Source organism: Oreochromis aureus, linkage group 11 (assembly GCF_013358895.1).
Source record: "Oreochromis aureus strain Israel breed Guangdong linkage group 11, ZZ_aureus, whole genome shotgun sequence".
Taxonomy (NCBI): domain Eukaryota; kingdom Metazoa; phylum Chordata; class Actinopteri; order Cichliformes; family Cichlidae; genus Oreochromis; species Oreochromis aureus.
This window is the reverse complement of record NC_052952.1, coordinates 11,235,750-11,255,372: the sequence shown is the minus strand read 5'-3', so window position 1 is coordinate 11,255,372 and position 19,623 is coordinate 11,235,750. Positions and strand designations below refer to the sequence as shown.

General features: G+C 37.7%; 1 protein-coding gene across 3 annotated transcripts in view; it reads left to right on the top strand.

The window, feature by feature from the left end:
• The window catches only part of ulk4 (unc-51 like kinase 4), a 72,860-nt gene that overhangs the window by 7,814 nt on the left and 45,423 nt on the right, over positions 1–19,623 (top strand). For all 3 annotated transcript variants that reach the window (XM_031742675.2, XM_039620241.1, XM_039620242.1), the window contains exons 16-18: positions 79–157; positions 5,987–6,094; positions 9,722–9,805. In XM_031742675.2, coding sequence (XP_031598535.2) covers positions 79–157; positions 5,987–6,094; positions 9,722–9,805 — 271 coding nt within the window. The remainder of the gene's footprint in view (positions 1–78; positions 158–5,986; positions 6,095–9,721; positions 9,806–19,623) is intronic.

Below are 19,623 nucleotides of genomic sequence, written 5' to 3'. Positions count from 1 at the left end.
TTTAGAAAATCCCGAGTTAAAATCCAAGCTGAAAATTGACAATAAACATAATAAACAAAAATGAAAAATGCTTTGCAGACGGAGCAAGGTTCTCAGAGTGATGGGACTACTGGCTCTGCACTGTCGTGACCTTGGAGTGGACAGTCCTGTTTCTGAGGTCAGGAACACACACACATATTAAATAGACTTACACTTATTTCCTTTTGATTTTTAAAATTTCTATCTATTTGTTTATTTAGGGAGAGCAGCTACTGCTCATTTGCTCATGTTTTTTTAACCTTAACCTAACACAATCTTAATAAAATGTTCAAGTCTAAAATTTATACTAGGGCTCCTAGCTAATTGTCACAATAGTGTAGGTGTGCCAACACAGATTTAAAACCCCAAAACATTATCAATGCAATTATAGATATTTTATTTATGGAATTTTATTTATTTATTATTTATTAGAAATAAAAGTATAACATATATATGTTCAATAGTACAAATATAGAAAGAGCAAAACAGTCATTATATTTCAGACAAGTTATTTAATGCGGTAAGTAACCAAAAAATTGGGAAGTCTGTTTTCCTTCAAAACGTTTCATGATCCTCAGACCTGCAGTACAAAATTACACCACGATGTGGCAGTAAATACCAGGAGGAGCACATTTATTGATATAAAATTTTAAATTTATCTACGACAAAATACATAAAGGTTGATTTAGCATGTCTTGCTTAATTTTAGTCTGCATGTGGAGATAATTAGTACTTTTGTTTAGAGGCATGCCAACAATAATCAAAGCTTTAACCGAGGAAGGAGGAAAAAAACTGTCCTGAAACAAGATGCAGAGAGAAACACTTTATAGTACCAGTATGTACCAGCTGGTGGCGTTAAAAAGCTACAAGACAACCATAGCCTGTGTACAGTAAATAGGAACTTTAGAGATATCTTGCGCTCTCTCGCTTCTGCTCGCTCTCTCTCTCTCTCCCTCTCCCTCTCACTTTTGCTCTCATCGGTTCAGTTAAATTCAGAGTGGCTATACTGGCACGGTGCTTCTAAAAAAAAAATATTGCCAAAGTAATTTGAGTGTACACAATAATAGTGGTATAAATATTTATACAATTTATTTAATCAAGTATAAAGATTGATATATAACTGTTGTATCAGTCTATGATATATCATTTTCGTGTGTCTGTGTTTGTGTCTGGATGCATCCATGTAATGTGTGTGTTTTGGTCATTCAGTGACCCTTGGGTGTGCCTCGCTCCTTGCCAAAGGAGTGTATATATAATTTAAAGAGTTGAAGTTGTTACTGTAAACGTTGCTGTTTCATTAAACATTAGAAATTGTAGGAGGACGTGTATCTCTGCCCACTCAACTCCACTCTACACAAAGAGTGACCACTAATGTACTTGGTTAAAATTGTTATTGGTGTGCTTCTAACAGTGGAGTAGATATTCTGCCAAATCGTAATTTCTTTTGAAATTGCCCAGCTCTACTTTGACTTTTTTTTCTTTTCTTTCTAATGTTTGAAAATGGTTTCTTGACATAATTTGGGGAACTGATTGGTGCTTGGAAAGCAGTGTTGTTGTGATAATAGCCAGAAAATGTCTGAGAGGGAGCGGTTTGTCTCAGCCCCAGCTCACATAAGGGACTCTTTTCTGGGCTCATCTTTTGGTTTTGGAGGGCTTTGGACCAGAGGGTGTCTGAGGGCTAGATTTGAGGTGATTAATAAATTTGAGTGTTCAATTTTTAATGTGTGTCTGCCTCATTCTGCTCTGCATCCATTTGTGGGTGTTTTTCTGTGTACATGTGCAGTAAAATGCATCTGCAGGACTATACATGTAAACAATTCTGTTGGCTTTTTTTCTCATAATTACTGTGGTGACTCAGTGGAGCCTGTATTATCTTACAGCAAAAATTGGCTGGTTAACACTTTAGCTGAAATTTGGAACTCAAATGAGGAATCAAATTTTCTTTTAATTGCATTTACAGCTTAAGCTTTTTAAGTGTATTTACTGCCACGTTGAAACTCCCTGATGCTGTAATGCTCATACCAAAGCAGACTTCCCTCTAGTCACTAAGAGACTGGAATCAGCACATTGAGTCTAAAAAATAAAGACTTCATTTTCAGCCATGACAACCACTTTTCATCAAGTTAAAAGGTTTGGTTTGTCAAAGTGTAATGAGCATATATATGCTCAATAGTACAGTGGTTTAGGTGGAAGATTTTAATTTCTCATGGGTCATCCATAAACAACATTTACTGACCTTTTGTTGAGTGTGCCTATGCACAAGCTGACACAGATGCCATGGTACTTACATGGTCAGATTTAGTGCCACAAATGAGAGAAATTAGCCTTATGATAAAATATTGATATTACCAGTGGCCATATTGGCAGGAATTTATTGATTGTCTTGTTTTTGCTTGTTTGTTTGTTTGTTTGTTTTTTTACCCTATTTTGATATGTGATTTGTCAGATAATGTAACTTTAAAGCCTTTGCAGATTTGTCATCACTGTCTAGGTCCCATCATAAGCATTGCAGTTTATCGGTTTCCCTTGTTGAGTCATCTCTCTAAAGAGTCCCCTCTGACCTTTCTATTAACTATGTACAGGGAGAAAGGAGAGACACATCACCAGTGAGACTTACAAAACAAGCAATTTCTGATTTGTAGTTTCATCATATCAGGTATCATTTTTTTGAGTCCTGGACAGTCCTGGCAGATTCTTGGAGTTTAAAAAATGGCTTCATCAAAGTCGTATCTACTGAGGGCAATATAAATGGCACAGAGATCTAGCTATGTGCTATTTGTCAGTGATGCCCAGGGCTTATTCTTATTTACCATGGTTTACTGTCGACATCTTACGGCAGAGATCTGTTTCATACCACACCAGTTGTCTTCTGGCTCTTCGCTGCTATTGAGTCATCACAGCAATTTACAAAATGGCCGACTTTGGCATAGAAGTTTCTCTTTAGTAATTTGCTAAAAAACATTGATGAGTGGAAAAAAATCAGCTACTAATGACAAGGATAACAAAAAGCATTATACAAATAATTAAAATAAAGCGGTTTATGTGCATCTTTGTGTCTGTAGTTGTGTGTCCATCTATAGATGTAGCAGAGGTGTTTTGTGTGTTTCTGCAAGTGTGCTTTTTTTCTAAACCATGTTTATGCGGAGACTCAGCAGGGGTCTGCTTTATGTCATTTTGTGTGTGTGTGTGGGGGGGGGGGGGGGGGTTGTTTGTTTGTTTTTTTTTTTCCTTCTTTTGGTGCATCTGTGTTTGTGTTTGTCCTTATGTTATAGTGATGCTAACAGATGACCAATAAAAGAGTATATTTCTCTTGTGTGTGTGTGTGTGTGTGTGTGTGTGTGTTGTCTCAGCAGGGGTCCTCTCACTGATATTCTGCTAATCAGAGTTTTGGGGCTGGGCTTAGTTACCATGGTAGCTGCTATATGCTTTCATTACTCTTCAATAGACACACTCGTCTGTCTCTCTTCCTGTCTCACTCTTCTTTCTTCCTGTGCTGTTTGTTTCTCTTTTGTCTTTCTACAGTGAGTCTGCCATTGACCTTCAGCTGTCAAATAGAATTGTATGAAAAATAAATGTTTTGTTTTAATGTTACTAATGCATGTTTCTTGCTTTCTTAATGTGAGATAGAGAAGCTCAAAATCCACTACATATGATCTTCCCCAGCTTTTCTGGGAGTTTTGCCACAAAAGCTTGAACTGTGAAGGGTGGGGGTTGTGGGAAAGCAATGAATTTTAAAAGCTCACAGCAGTCCTTAAGAAGACATATTCAGAGACAAAGACATTTCTGGATTTCTGAATATACTTTGTAAAAAAGAATTAAAAGGTTTGGACCGGCTGTGTTGTGTAATTATGTTAAGACTGATTTTGATTAAAGTAAACGCTGAAATCTACAGTGCCGTCTGGATACTCTTATGGGTAAACAAACAATATAAAAGTCTTGTTTCCTAGGGATATTTGGTGAATGTGTTTTTAGATCCTGTGATAATCTGTGCCTGACATTGTTAATATAAGAGATGTGATTCATTAAGTGGAATTTAGCCGTGCAACAAGCTGACAACCTATCCAGGGTGTGCCCCCGCCTTTCACGCTATGACTGGGATTGAAATCCTGGTGTACTGATTGATAAGTCAGTCTCCTCTGTCACCGCTGTATGGGCTTGTATTGCCTATTACTTCTTGTTGAGTCTTCAGTCTTCTATAAGGCTAATAGTCCACTGCAGTAACTGGTCATTGCACTGTTTATTCTGTGTGTGTCTGTGCGTGTGTCTGCGTTGTTGTTTATGTGTGTTAATCAAGTGCATGGGTTTGTATTTCCTTGTGTGCATTGATGTGCATAGTTTTCACCTGAAGTGCTGATGCTGAGATAAGAAGATCGGAAAATGGCAAAATACAATCACTTGAGTGTAACTGTAGTAAAACTTTTTTTGGGAGAGAACAGGAAAATCTGTCACACCTTCTCACCCTAAAATGGACAGACAGAACAACATAGCTAACAGACAGGATTAGTGAGAGAGCTGTAATAGAAGCACAGCAGGCAAATTTAAAATGGAAGAGAAGGAGAAAAGATGTTCAACAATACAGAAACAATACAAAACTGGGAGAGAATGGAAACAATGGAAAAAATAAAGAAGAAAGCAGGAACAAAAGAGGAGTGAGGCAGAACTTGCATCAGATCACAGAGGGGGGAAAGCTGGCAGTAATGCTAATGTCAGGAAGCAGCCAGCCAGAAAGGCTGTGTTTGCATATAATTAAGTCTGTGTGTGTTTACATCTGAGTTTAATAGGATTTTTTTTTGTATAATGTATATCCCATCCATGCTTCTGTTTTCTTAACTCTATTCATCCAGTTCAGGGGGGCAGAGGGCCCTGAGCATATCCATCCTCTAAGTCATGAAATATACCCTGGACATGTTTCCAGCCTAACACAGGGCTATAGATATACCAAGTATGTCTTATTCCAGCAGCTAATCATCTTGTCCTTACTTAAAAAGTAAACCATATTATTATCTTATAACTCACTACACAAAGTATTTTGTTACACATTTCTGCTGTTTGTTTGTTTGTTTGTTTGTTTTTTACATTACACAACTTTAGTTTATTGCTCAAAGAGTATTAGATGTGGCAGCAGTGTCCCTACTGTAGAAACCAACCTCAGTGCTGTAAACCTGTTGACCTCATCACTCATTTTTTCTGAAAGTCAAGCTTTGACTGCTGGATTTGTTTGAAAAGATCCAACCTGAGCATCACTCTGGGTCCTGCAGCCTTCACTGCGGGCTTTGTGTTAACCTCATAGAAGAAGTGACCATATTACATTTGCGGGTTCTTTCAAAGTACATCAGTGGATAGTTGTTCAGCTTTACTAAAACAAACAGTTGTTAAATGTTTTTCAGGTTAGCATGACATTGTTGCCGTTTTAGTCATCAAATTCTAAATAATATGCATGTCTCCGTTCCTCAAAAGTTGTAGACCAGGTTTTTGTTGACTACAACACTGGCAGCTCCTGGTAGATTTGGACTATAATCCTACACAGTGGGACAGCTTTGCAGGCTTTGAAATTATGATCTCTGTACACAGTGGCCTTAGTGACTTTGACAAAATAAATTTTCCTATTTTTCCTTAAGATTTTTAGTTGATTGCATTCATGAATTAGATATTTGGTTTTAGCTAAGCGTTTTGTTGTTGCTACCTTAACTTAAAAACAATGTTAGAACATAAGAATTTTGAAGTTGAAATTTTTATGTGCTAGCAGAGCATTGCCAAGCTTCTGGTGATGTCTCTGGGTAATACTGATGCCCCTGGCTTGTATTAAAAAATAGAATATGTCCAGCCCAAGGTGAATATATAAATGTACAATGAATTGTAATTTTATTGTGCAGACTGTATCATTTGTTTAATTAATATTTTTGTCATGTGATTGAACTTCAAGTGAAAATAGAAGTACTATTGAAAGTGTTTGTCATGCTCTTTGCAGGCTGTGTCCACACTAACAGACCTCCTGAGGGATAATCTGAGGAACAGTAAAATAAAACGGCTCCTGTTGCCACCACTCGCGGAGTTCCTCTACCTCATCTCCTCTCAGGTACACTTTGACTGTCAGAAGCCAACGTGAAGAGACATTTATAAAGAGATAGATATGTTGCAGTTTATTGAAACATGATTATGTTTCCAAACACGTCTATAGAAGTAGGTCCACATGCAAACTTGCTTTAGGCATGAAAAGGGCACTCATTGCAGGAGGTTGCATAAGGGGCAAGAACATTACTCTTTTTTTTAACACTCATTCTTTGTGAAGTAGATTTTTTCTTGATTAGAAGAGGTACAACAGATGAGGAGCTGTGAATGGAAATGTTATTTGCCATAACATTTTTGTCGAGAAGAAATTAGCAGATTGGGGCAGGTGCATTTCTTACTGTTTGATTTTATTTTATTTTTTTTACCGTTAACCTGCGATTAAAGTCTGTTTTCCATACACCATTGTTAAGACTAATTCATGAAGGTCTTTAATTAGTCTCAGACAAAATCTCTTAATATTGTTGAAGCTTTCTTCTACATACTAGACGAGGCAGTGGCATATTATGTCATTAAATGACCCGAACAATTATGTTAATACAAGCAGTAAGAAATACAATGAAAGAAATGATTCACTGGCTGCTCACCTTGCTGTTAACTTTAAGTGGCTGGGATTTGACAAGAGGTGGCTGTGAATGCGTAATATCATCTGATTAAGAAAGTTTCTCTTTCGCCAACATTTCAGCAGTGAAATTGATTTTTTCAGTTAACAAGTAAAAATGAACACAGAATTGATGTCACGAGTAAGCCTGTTTGTTATTTCTTCAGTGGTAATGACCAGCTTTAAGTGAAATGAATGAAAGTACTCTGTCATCAGGTAATGGACTTTAAATCTACACACTAACTGAATTCAGTTGGAATTTAATTGACCCCCAGCCCTGAGAATTAGAGCGGAGGGGGCCTCGTTTGACTTCATTACCAGGGGCACTGCCAATTTATTGCCAGTTAACCTAATTTACCCAGGCAGGTCAATTAAGCATAAGATTTTTATTTACTCAACTGATGGATAACCTTTAAAAATCAATCAGCCCACCTGATTGCACATATTATTCTCCTGAAACCTTAAACAATCTCATTGCTGTGTCGAAGCTCTTAATAAATTGACACTTAAGCTCCTGCAGGAATTGTTTATCCGTCCATTGATGCAAATGTGTTCTAGCTCCCACAGAGATCATCTAACCAGCAATTTAAACGTGTACATTTTCATTTAGTCATAGTAAAAAAATGCAACAATGATCTTATATCTACTTAACATCCCTACAACATGGTCTGTAATGTGGTGTCTTTACTGTCACTGAAGTTTTAGTGCACTTAGTCTGGGTAATTGCAATTTATTGAAATCATGTTTTAATTGGGCGGCACGGTGGTTAGCACTGTTGCCGCACAGCAAGAAGGTCCTGAGTTCAATTCCAACATCAGGCCGGGGTCTTTCTGTGTGGAGTTTGCATGTTCTCCATGTTTGCGTGGGTTCCCTCCGGTACTCCGGCTTCCTCCCACCGTCCCAAAGACATGCAGCTTGTGGGGATAGGTTAATTGGATAATCCAAATTGTCACTAGGTGTGAATGTGCGAATGAATGTGAGTGCGCATGGTTGTTTGGCCCTGCGACAGACTGGCGACCTGTCCAGGGTGTACCCCGCCTCTCGCCCTATGACAGCTGGGATAGGCTCCAGCGCCCCCCGCAACCCTGAAAAGGATAAGCGGAAGTGAATGGATGGATGGATGGATGTTTTAATTGAGAAACTTATTAACAGTAATGGTGACTGTTGAATATATTTTTACCTCACTAAATGAAATCAAAACAGCATTATTTCCAGACATTCACACATTTAATTTATTTCGCTGCTAGAGAGAAATTAAATACAAGAGAGATATCAACAGCTGTCATATTTGCTTTTAGACCCACTACATGTTATAGATATATATCGCAAACTGCAGGGTTGTCAGAGGATCATTATATAATGTATATTGCCTCAGATCTCTGCAGAAATTTGGAATTTTTCACCCAAAGCCCTTATTAGAGTGTGGGAGGCACATACATTCAGTTTAGTTATTATATATACTACAAAAGTTAATCTAATCTTGGCCTCGTGACATGAAATTGTATTTTTCAGTGGTTCTGGCTGTCCTTGATACACCATCAAGACTAAAATGGTCAGTTTCTCAGTTTACAGCATAATTACATAAAATTTTTGGTGGGTATATTCATTCTCTTGAAAAGTCACAAATGTCTTTTTGGTTTCATGATGTTGTATGGATATATCCACAACATTTCTCTGAGTCAACTTCTTTAAAAGGAGTCCTCCATGAAAAGGTGTTTTAACCTTGACTATTTTTCATTCAATGCCAGTTTAAGAATTATATCTCCAAAAACGCAGCCGTTTCTTTATTTTGACTGTGTTTAGAGTCTCATGTTGGACGGGTGAGTTGGTGGTCTGATAGGTTTTCTGCTTAGTGTCAGCTACTTTGCCTTCTGTGTTTTCGAGGCTAGATATACCCTTGAAAAAAACACCACAAAAACCTGTACCCTTATTGGGCTTTATAAGGATGAAATGAAATATTATCAGACTGATTTTAAGTAGTAGGTACAATTGGGTGTTTTTTTGTCTCATGCTATCACCTAACTGTCTTTAACACCTTAATGAATTGTTAAGATCATTTAGCAGCATTAGTGAAAGCAAATGTCTTAATTACAAACAGTTCAGATGAAAATCCTTCATGGGATCTGAGCTCTACCAGCCATGTGGACCCACTGTCTCTATAATGGCAGGAGAAACAGTTTGAGTAATGTGGAATGGCTCTGTACGTGTCCCCTGGTAAAATGATCTTCTTTACTCTTCTGCAGCCCCAGTCAATGACAACGATTAGCTATAGCCTCCAGTGCTGACTTTATCCTCAAGGTTAGATGTAGCCTAGAGCTTATACAATTGCAATGGAGCAGAAAATTGTTTGACAAAAAAAAGTTGAATTATTGTTGAATTTATCTAAATTTTGTGGATTTTAAGACACTCCTAGTAAGACAGTATAAATGAAAAGCCTATTTTGTCAGGATAAGAAGTAAATGCTAAACAAATGATCACGTGAATAACTGAAAATACCGTGGCAACATTTTTGATGACTGAACATTTAAGTTAATTCACAGGAAAAAATACTAAGCTAGATTTCCCAGATTAATATAAAATATATGATCATTTCAGGATTACGCAGAATTATGTGCAAAGCAACCAAAACCATCAGCCTAGTCCATATGAAGTTGTCACACATTTTTTCAACTATTTTGTGAAATGTTATTTACTACTAATACTAATAGATAACAGATTGTTTCTTAAATAATCAATGAAAAAACACTGTTTGTAATGCTCACATGTACCTTGTTCATATATTTTCAGAATATTTTGATCGAAAAGTCTAAATTTAGATATTGCAAATGCTGTTAAGTAATAAAGATGCCCTGGCTCCTTTTGCACCCTTTTCTTACCCTTTCCTCAACTCCTCTCTGCTGCACTCCGCATCTCCTACACTCTGCCTTTCTCTCACTCCCACTCTACTCCTCAACTGCCCCCTCCTCCCTTTACTGTATCCCCTCCATCTCTCTTCTCTCACCCTTTCTCCCTCTCTTTTCTATGCCTCTCTATCAGGAGAAGAAGAGAGGCTCCCCAGAGGGACTGTGGTTCGTTCCCGCTGCCGCCTACACTGGCTTAATGAGGAGCCTGCGGGAAGGGGTGAGTGTCTCTGTGTATGTCTGCGTGTGTCTGTTTGTCTGTGCCTGTGTAGCTGTGACTAAGTCTCTTTCACTGTGTGTGTGTGTGTGTGTGTGTGTGCAAGAGTGTGTGGCAGGGGATCCCTGTGAACTGTAATGATGAGGCAGCTGTGGGGGCCTAAAGCGTTGTTTGCCAGCTGCAAGTCAAGGGCATGCAGAGCAGTCACACACACACATGCGCGCATTCGCACTCTTACCTGCATCAAACACAACCCTTTACTGCTCAGCAGTCTGACCTCAGCAGCAATTAGGACCCTCCAGACACACATATACAGTAGATGGAGCAGGAACACAAATAGAAATGTAGATACTTCTTTCCTTTTCGCTATTTTTTTCTTTCACTTTTTCTTTTCCTGCCTTATTTCATCCCTTTTTCTTACTTTGCCTTTTACATTACTGTTATTTTAAAAAAGTGAACCTATAAGACCGTAGTTGATTTAAAACTAAAATAAAGATTAGAAATGGGCTTGTGCTTTTTAAAGCATGTATATTAAAAAGTCCTCCCACATCACATATACAGTGAAGAAATATACAGTGTTTTTCTTTCTAGTATTTTTACACGGTGACCTTTTCCCACGGATTAGGGAAACATTTGGTAGACAGTGATATACAGTGAACAGGTAAAAGGAAAGGAGGAGATGGATGGATGTTGTTTTGTCTCTTAGGTGCAGAAAGGGTCTTGCTGTGGTGGCCCACTATAGCAGAATGAATATAGATGAAACCAGTCTGCACAGTTGTCAGCTAGTACCTACTGTTGCTTCATTACCACTGGGAGTGTAGGGGGGTAGATGAACAGAGAAGAGGTGTGCGTGTGTGTGCGTGTGTGTATGTGACAGGAGCGAGGAGAGGGGTGTAGGGGAGGAGAGAGAAGGTTGACTTATTTATCATTATTGAGCTGAGAGAGTATGCTGATGGAAACACACACTACTCACACACAGCCTTAGGGACCAGACACTCATCCTAAGACCCAACCTGCCTCACTCTTTTTCCATCTCTCCTCTCACACTCCATTTTCTCTCTCCTCCCAGTCTCCCTTTCCCTGACGAGCTGTTTTTCCAGTAGAATAATATTTGTCATCACGTTACAGAGCTGTCTATTTGGGCTAACTTTGTCTCGTGGGTTTTACAATTATTGGAGAGATAGTGGTCACATTATATGGTTGGACGTTTGAGATACACATCCTTGTTTGGGCACCTATGGGCAAAATACTTGTTTTGTTGCTTTATTTTCTTTTACTTGTTAAACAGTAAAACTTGATTAACTATTTCAGTGAAGCACTAAAACATGTTGACTAGGTTGAGAACCGCCATGGGCTTTCTAAGCAATTGACTGAGGATCTTAAAGTTAACTGATGTTTATAAATCAAGTTAAGGCTATATTAAAACATCTCCATATTATAATTTCCAAAATCTTTAAGAAGGTCCTCTTAAGGAGAGCTGTGAAAATGAAGAAAATTGTGGTTCATTGTGGTTGCTGTAAGCTTTAGCAGTGTTTTTCCACCGTGCAGAGATGATGCACCAAAAAGGTCATTAGGAGGAAACTTTACCAAGTACCCCATCACAAATGTCATGATCAAGTATCCAAAGCCACATCTGGTTAAGATGTTGGTTTAACTTCAGGTTGCCCACAGATGAGGTTAAATCATAGCTTTTTGTCTACAACTTCTAAAAGTAGGTTTAGAGAAAAAAATGATGCAGATTTTGAGCATGAGATTTAAAGAATCCTCCTTTTTGGGACAGTTGGTGGCATATGAAATATTAAATGGATATAGAAAACAATAAACACTAAATATCAGAAGTTTTGACTGCAAATGTCCTCCAGTTAGTCACGTAAAGGCCTGGCAAAAACAACACAAATCCAACATGAACTGCTTAAATATAAGCAAACTAGAGATTTCTCAATGACCCTTGCAGTCTGTTTAATTTGAGTTTATTAAAAAACTATGGGAAGATCTTAAGTCTGCCATCCGAACAAAATAAGCTAAAAATTGAAGTGATTAATGGCTTAGCTTCGGGAAGGTTGATGGAGACAGAGCTACAACAGGCTACTGAGTGAAGTTGAATTTTGCTTGACAGGGGTGACCTGTTAACCTATGATGAAATAGCCAAAAATAGAGGGACCTGTCATCCCCCCCCACCCCTTCCCGACACACACAAACACACACTCCCACCCCCCCATGAAAAGAATGAGCTGCTCCTATGGCATCACTGTTGTCTTAAATATCAAAAATGTGAATTTAGATCTAGACAGATGGTCTCTATCGATTTCTTTAAGGTTTATTGAATCCCATACCCTAAGGAAAACAAAGACAATATGAGACTAGCTGACAATTCTGTCACATATAAGGCTAGATTTGGTCTAGTTTATATATAAAAATATTGATCAGTATAGCTAATTAGTTTTTAGATGAAATATTTTTAGTAGCTAAGGCACAGAGCCAATGCGTTGGTTTTGTCAGTAGAGCGATATGGTGGAGGAAATGGGGACTGACAGAAATGAAGAAAGAAGGATCAGTGTAGTGGGGAAGGGGGTGGAGATGGCAGGGAGAAAGAGAGAAAGTTGTAGTTGGACAGGGGGAGTGGATGGCATGGAGTGAAAGGCAGGTTTCCAGGCCAGACTGAGCTACAGGAAATTATTTATGAGTCTGAACAAGATGATGCTTCAACTGCCTAAGATGAAAAGTGTATGTGTGAATATATGTGTGCGTGTGCGCGTGTGTGCAACAAAAGTGATGTGTGAACAGTATTGCAGTGATAGAAGCCAGGGGGCAGAAGGCAGAACTCCCCCTTACACACATGGATCCTTACATACAAACATACATACACACACAGCAGTGGTGGGCCTATTAATGATTTAACACTATCTTCCACAAAGGAGTGGAGACCAGAGGGGGATGTCGTGGGCCCTACCCTTTTGTCTAACATAGGATGACCATTGTACATGCATGAACACACACACACACACACACACACACACACACACACACACACACACAATGTTAGTAAATGTATTATATAATAATGGATACTTACTCATCCTTTTCTTCAGAATCCTTTTTAAGAATTAATCCCCATGTTTAATGAACAAAAAATGAAGGGAAATAGTCCAACATATGAAGCTGTATAGGCTAAGTATATAGTATTTCTACTTTTTTCCCCCCTTATTCATTATCATTTTTCTTTTGACAATCGAGCCTTTAGCTCTTTAGCTCTAGACCTGTGGTCTAAAAAAGGTTTGAAATTTGGCACAGTGATTTAGGGCAGTCCTTGCTAGCTTTTTCTGTGGTTGTGGACAATTAGATGTTTTTGCGTTGGAAGGTTCCTGCCTCAGTAAAAGGATTCAGATGTATCTATCTGCAATTAAAAACTTACAATTACAAAAAGTAATGTATTTCTTAATGACCAATAGTTCTAGCTTAAGTACAATTAGAAATAAACACAATCTGACTTTACTAACAACATACAAAGAGATGTACATCTCAGTCTTTGGATAAATACACTGAATAATTACTCAGATCTCAGTCCAGAAAATCGATTCCTCCATCTATCCATGCATCCATCCATCTTCTGCTTTTGCTGCTGGTTGCGAGTCTTAGGAGGCGTAGTTTAAGCAGAGAAATCCAGATCTTCATCTCTCCATCTGGGAATACTTCGAGGTTCCCAGGTCAGCAAAGAGATGTTCTCCAGCGTGTCCTGGTCTGCTCCAGCTTTTTTTTCCAGCTTTCTGAATCCTGATTATGCTTCTTCTAAGGCCCTGCCAGGTATGGCTCTTGAGAAGACCAGACTTTAACAAGACAAACTGTATGCCTTTATTTATAGGCAGGAGCACTTCTGCAACCCACTCTTCCATTCGCATCGCTTTAACTGGAGGATCTGATTTCAAGTAGCTTTTGGAGAAATCATTAGCATAGAGGTTCTTTTGCTTTTCCCAGTCTGGACCAAGTGATTTTTATGTTGAATAAAGGCATAGAAAAGGACTCTTTATGTTGGTGTTAGGTTAGTCATATTGTGCTTTTCCATAATGCTGGGATGAAGCTCATGTACGAAGTTGAGATGGTGTCTCACTGAATTATAAAACTACAAAGGAAATGTGCATCTTCATGTTTTTTTTAAAGGAGAAGAACATTTTTCTTCCTGTTTGACTGAAATCTCATGAAACACATGATTGAAACTCACCACACCGCAGTTGGTCTGAATGGTTTCACTAATAGTAATTGTTACCCAAAACATATGTTTGCATTTAAATGATGATGTACTGTTGGCTTCATTTGATTAAGTGGAGTTCAGAGCATTACTTCAGTTCATGTAATACAGAATTTTCTTTCAAAAAAAAAAAGAAGCTTGATTAAAAAAGCTATTTGCATGGTAGTATTTATTTATTTATTTATTTTCAAGTTTTGGCAAAATTGGCAGAGATAGCCAGCCAATTGAATTTGGCACAAAGCTGTAAGATGAGAAGTGAGGTAGTATCTTCAAATTTCCTTCTACTGGCATAAAGGTGGAGAAAATTGTATAATTTGACCATTTGGAGGCGCTGCAACAAGCAGCCCTATAACATGCCTCCATCCAGGCTATTGACCAGATCAAGTTGCCTCAGTGACAGTGGCCTATTGAATCTCTTGCCCCCTCCTCAGTGCTTGCAGCTATATTTAATATGTATGTTTTTTTGGGGGGGGTTGTGACATATTGTATTTGCCTGCTAATTGGTCCTTTCCCACATCTCTATTACTTGTCCATTAATTTTTTTTTCTCATGTCGGCTATTTTGTCCAAATCAGCTTATAATCCTTTGTTCCCCACTGTTTACCTGTTTGTCTATAAGCCTCTGTTTATCTTGGGGTGCTAGATGTGTAGTGTGCGAGGTCAGTAGACAATGTCTGCGTTGCTGCCATGGGGGCTTATTCAAAACCAGGTGCACAGGCATCTAAAGGATTTTAACTAGAAAGAGAAACCACATGAAATGTGAACAAGTTTGCTTAAACATGCCCAAGGTTTCAACTTAAGAAAGTGATTTATTTTTTCTAATCTGCTTGTCTTTGTACTTGAGACTAAGCAGACAGGTGCAAACATGTTTGGATATAAATCTAATCCATTGATCAACATTTGAAGACAGGATTTTATTGTTCAGTATCAGCCTAGCCTTTGAACTCTTTCATTTGAAAAAAAAATTATTTGTATTTTGCCAGGGGTTCATATAGCACATAAATCTTTCTGTACAAAAGGGAGGTTTTTTTTAAAGCTTAAACTACTTGCCATAAAGCCAGTTAGTCATATTGATTTCTGATGAAACAGATTTGGGGGTTTTTTGGCAATTCTGAATTTAAACCATTTTTATATTTGCTGAACACTTTCCTATTGCTTGATGTGTTAGATCTGACCGTAATCAGCTTAACATTTTGTTTCATGTGTTTTCAAAGTTATTATACTGGAAAACCTTTTGTCTATTTTTGTAACTTTTACCCGCGATCATTAATCTATTTTCCCTGTAACCTCTGTAACCTCTTCTAAGGTCAGAATCAGTCTTATTTTAATCTGTCAATGATTTGGAATTGGTGAAATGTTTTATTTGTTTTGTGCATTTTCACTTTTTGGGGGGACAGGACAGTACAGTAGACAAGAAAGGGGGAGAGAAAGTAGGGGGGAGGATGACACACAGGAAATAGCCTGGGGCAGACTTGAACCTGGGCCTCTGCAGGTGAACCATATGCCCTGTGGCAAATGATTCACCTGTTCAACCAGTAAGCTACACTTTTTAATTTAACTAACAATACATTTTTAATTTAACTAACAATAACTTAAACAATAGCTCATAATGTTAGAAATAATTAATATTAGTACATGTTTTGGAATTCAAATCTCTGTAAATCTGATTTAGTCCAACACAGCAGCAGAGGATACTGAAATATACCAAACACATCCCTGGTGTCTATAAACTATACAAAGCAAAGAGCATTGTGAAACCTTGTCTTGTCAGCTGAGGTCATGAAGAGAAATTGCAGAGCAGTCATTCCAATTACCAGTAAAATGACTCTGGCAGTTGCAACTTGATTCTGAATTTTAATAGCTCATACAATTATTGATAGAATGAGGCTTAGCATACCACATTTTCCCAACCTAATTATTTCATCAGTTCCTTAACTCAGAACAACCAAGAAGTTGACATTTTTCTTTTTGAGTGAAATACTATGGCACACACTAAATTGTAACATATGCCTATAGTAGTCTACCTATAGATGCATCTGTGGTCTCATGTGTTAGAGCATGGTTAATAGTTGATCCCCAGCCCCTCCACATGCCAAACTGTTGTTGGGCAAGATGTCAAGATGGGGGTTAAATCTATCTTGAGTGCTGCTGTGTGTCCGATGGTGGTGCAAGTCATAGTTTGTTATTGACAGAATATATCTGAGGTTACGTTTACAAATATGGATTAGCTTTACCTCTCTGTCTTGGAGCTACATATATAGTTGATGTTCTTTGAACAGCAGTTAACGCCGGAAGAATAAAGCAGTAAATCTGCTCCTCCTAATGCTTGTAAAGTCTGCAGTTAAAGTCATAACTCTCTGAGACTTCAATCAGTTTCCAAACAACAGTTGTGTTGCATGTGCTGTACATATATTTTTAGTGTATACCTAAAAAAACAAAAAACAAAAACCAAAGGGTTGAACTTCACCATGTAAATAGTAACAGTAATATTCATATCAGATAGTATTTAAAAAATTGCTCACAAAATAGTTTTAGATCTTGGACATCAATACAAGCAGGCTTTTTGATTGCATCTAAGCATAATTTCTACAAATGCTGAGCTACTGTCTATTTGTAACTTCAAAATTCTCACCTTACTCTGCTGATCATTTATAAGCGTTACAATATTTGGCATCACAAAATGCCTTTAGGGATTTTTTTTTCCATTATTTTTTTTTTTTTTTTATAGGAGGCGTGATGCAAAAGTGATTTTAAATGGAGGGTGACGCCTCCTCTATATCTTCTTCTTCCTCATGAAACTAAGTGGTGGTAGGATGGTGATAAGTGGTGATATAGTTCCAGATTTTAAAATACATTAGGCTCTCCCATAGGTATAGCTCTGGTATATAGTTCTTACTTTGCATTTGAAAAACAAATCCCTAGTATATCTTTTATCGTCTCACAAGTGGCAGTAGTAGCCCTGATCCATTTGGCAACAGAGTAGCATTACGGAGGGTGGATTGCCTTGAAGAGTGCACAGTAAATTAACCCCCCACCAATATGCTGATCTTTGTGGAAGTCACAATTACAAAAGCAGTGTGATTACTCAATTAACATACAAAGCACTGTACTCCTCATGTCTTCATTGAACACATTGAGCTATTACTAACAGTACAGGCCTGAAAAGGGAAAATTAACTTTAGTCGGTGGTAGAACCTCCTTTAACAGCAACAACCTCAATCAGACACTTCCTGTAGATATTTCCACAACAATCAGGAGGATCTTGGGGCCATTCTCATTACAGCCTGTCTCAGCTGAACAACCTTCATGTGCAGAGGATGTCGGTTGGGTTAAAATCAGGGTACTGACTTTAGGTAAATGTCTAGTTGCATCACTTTGTTCTCACCATGCTCCCTCCACAGTGGTTCACAGTTGGGATGATATTTTGGTGATGGTGTGCGTCTCCTGTTTTTTCCTTCTCCATACATGATGTTATACATTTTTGTCTCAGAGTATTATCTTAGAGATGTCTGGAAAAAATAGAAAGCAGTGATTCGACAAACACTGGTTATTTTTGTGAGTTTTTCTTATTTAAAACAATTTTTTGTATTTTTTTGTTGATGCATCAACAGAGATCATAGTGTGTTATAGGGGTTGGTGATATAGTCTTCTGATCTGGTTTACCTAACTGAAACACCCAACTCTAAATAACTTCTGGAGAAATTGTTTACAGAGAGGTTCATATTCCAGCCTGACCAGCTTATGACTCCATATGTTTAAAGACATGACAAGTAAAAGTGTGTTTCTTTAATATAGTCTTGTTAACGCTTGTTAACCCTTCAAGCTCTTTTCTGAACTGAACAGTTTCCATCATATTACAGGCGTCTTTATAGAACAAAATGAGCAAAAATCTTTTTATTTGATCATATAGCCAGATTATTGAAAGAACAATTGTAAAAATGTTATTTACTAATTTCTTTGAGCTTACCTTTCTGGGAATGTAAAGTCTAACTTGCTAGCTATAAGCTATATAGCTAGCAATAAAGATAATATAATGAGAGCACTTATACTGGTAGACATAGTGTGAATGACTTACTATTTTCTCTGTCTGCTGTATTTATCTCTGCATCATAATGATGGAATTTCTTGCATGAGCAAGTTGTTTCTCACCACATATAAGGATATCTCTCTCACTCTATCTCTCTCACTCTTTGTCTTTAACACCCCTCCTCTTCTCTGTGTAGTTCTTGGCAGGGCTACAGTCTATTAAACACACAGACAGTGGGTGCTCCCCCGTGGGCTCATTAGTGAGCTGGCCCGCACAGCCTGGGGAATGCTGGAACAGACCATTCTACCGGTTCCCGGAGGGGTGCCAGAGGATTCATTATGCCGTTGTTCAACATAGTCTCTTGGTGGTGAATAGTATAATATGATGTTCTATATTGGCTTAATAGGTCATCTGTTTAAGATGCAAGTCTTGATTTTGTTTCCATATACTTGTATATGTTGTATGTGATGTATGAGGTGAAATAACCAAGAATTGCAGCCTAGTCACAGATGCTTTCTTCAATGTCAGAGGTAAATGTGTCTGTGAGAGAACGAACTTTTTAACGCCTAAAATTACATTTTGCCATTTTGTGATGAACAGAAGCCAAATGATTTATCCTTTTTTTCAAGAGAGGATTAATACAAAATGTTGTTATTGTATTTTGGGACCAAAGAATATTCTTTGACACAGTCAGTGCACATTATGTAAAAACTTGCTTCAACTTAGGTCTAATGTGAACATCATTTCAAACTGACATGACATGAGTTCAGTTGTTTTTGAGGGAAAATATATTTTTTGTATCCAGTATCACTGTTATTGTTTCTGCTTTGTCTTAAGTATCCCATTATTTATACTTGCTTTATAAACAAAAGTGTTGACTTTGTGAACTGTACAACAACTTTTAAGTATAAACTGATGTGTTTTTCAGAATTAACACAATACATTTACAGAGTGAAATAAATGTTTCAGCTGTTCATATGAACCTTTACCACAAAATATTATTAGCTGTTTTTGTATGAATAGGCTCTATCGTATCCCATATCTAGGGAGATAGCGTGTAAATGATGTAACACAGTGAAACACAATAATAACTTGACAGAGGCAATCACTTCTGTTCTACTTCCTGGCTTTCTCCACAATGACATTCCTGGAAAACTAATTTCCTCAGCCACAGACATTTCATTAGCCCATTGTCTGAACACTGACAACTATTCTCTACTGAAGCAAAGGTGTGTGGGCACATACAGTATACACATTGAATATGCACACAAACACAAGTTAATACACAAGTTCACTCATACATACGCACAACTTCGGTCTACGTTTTGTACTGAGATGTCACTGAGAGCTAATCTAATTGTCAGTTTGTGATTTTATTACTTTTTTGTAAATCGTGGCCACATTTTTCAGTAATCGGGTTTTGAGGTTTGAATTTAACAATCAACCAGAAAATGCTGAACCCTTATCATTATAATATACTCTGCTATTAAGATGCACACCAGTATGAAAGCTTAGCTTTACACATATGTGACCTTCACCAGTTGATTGTGCT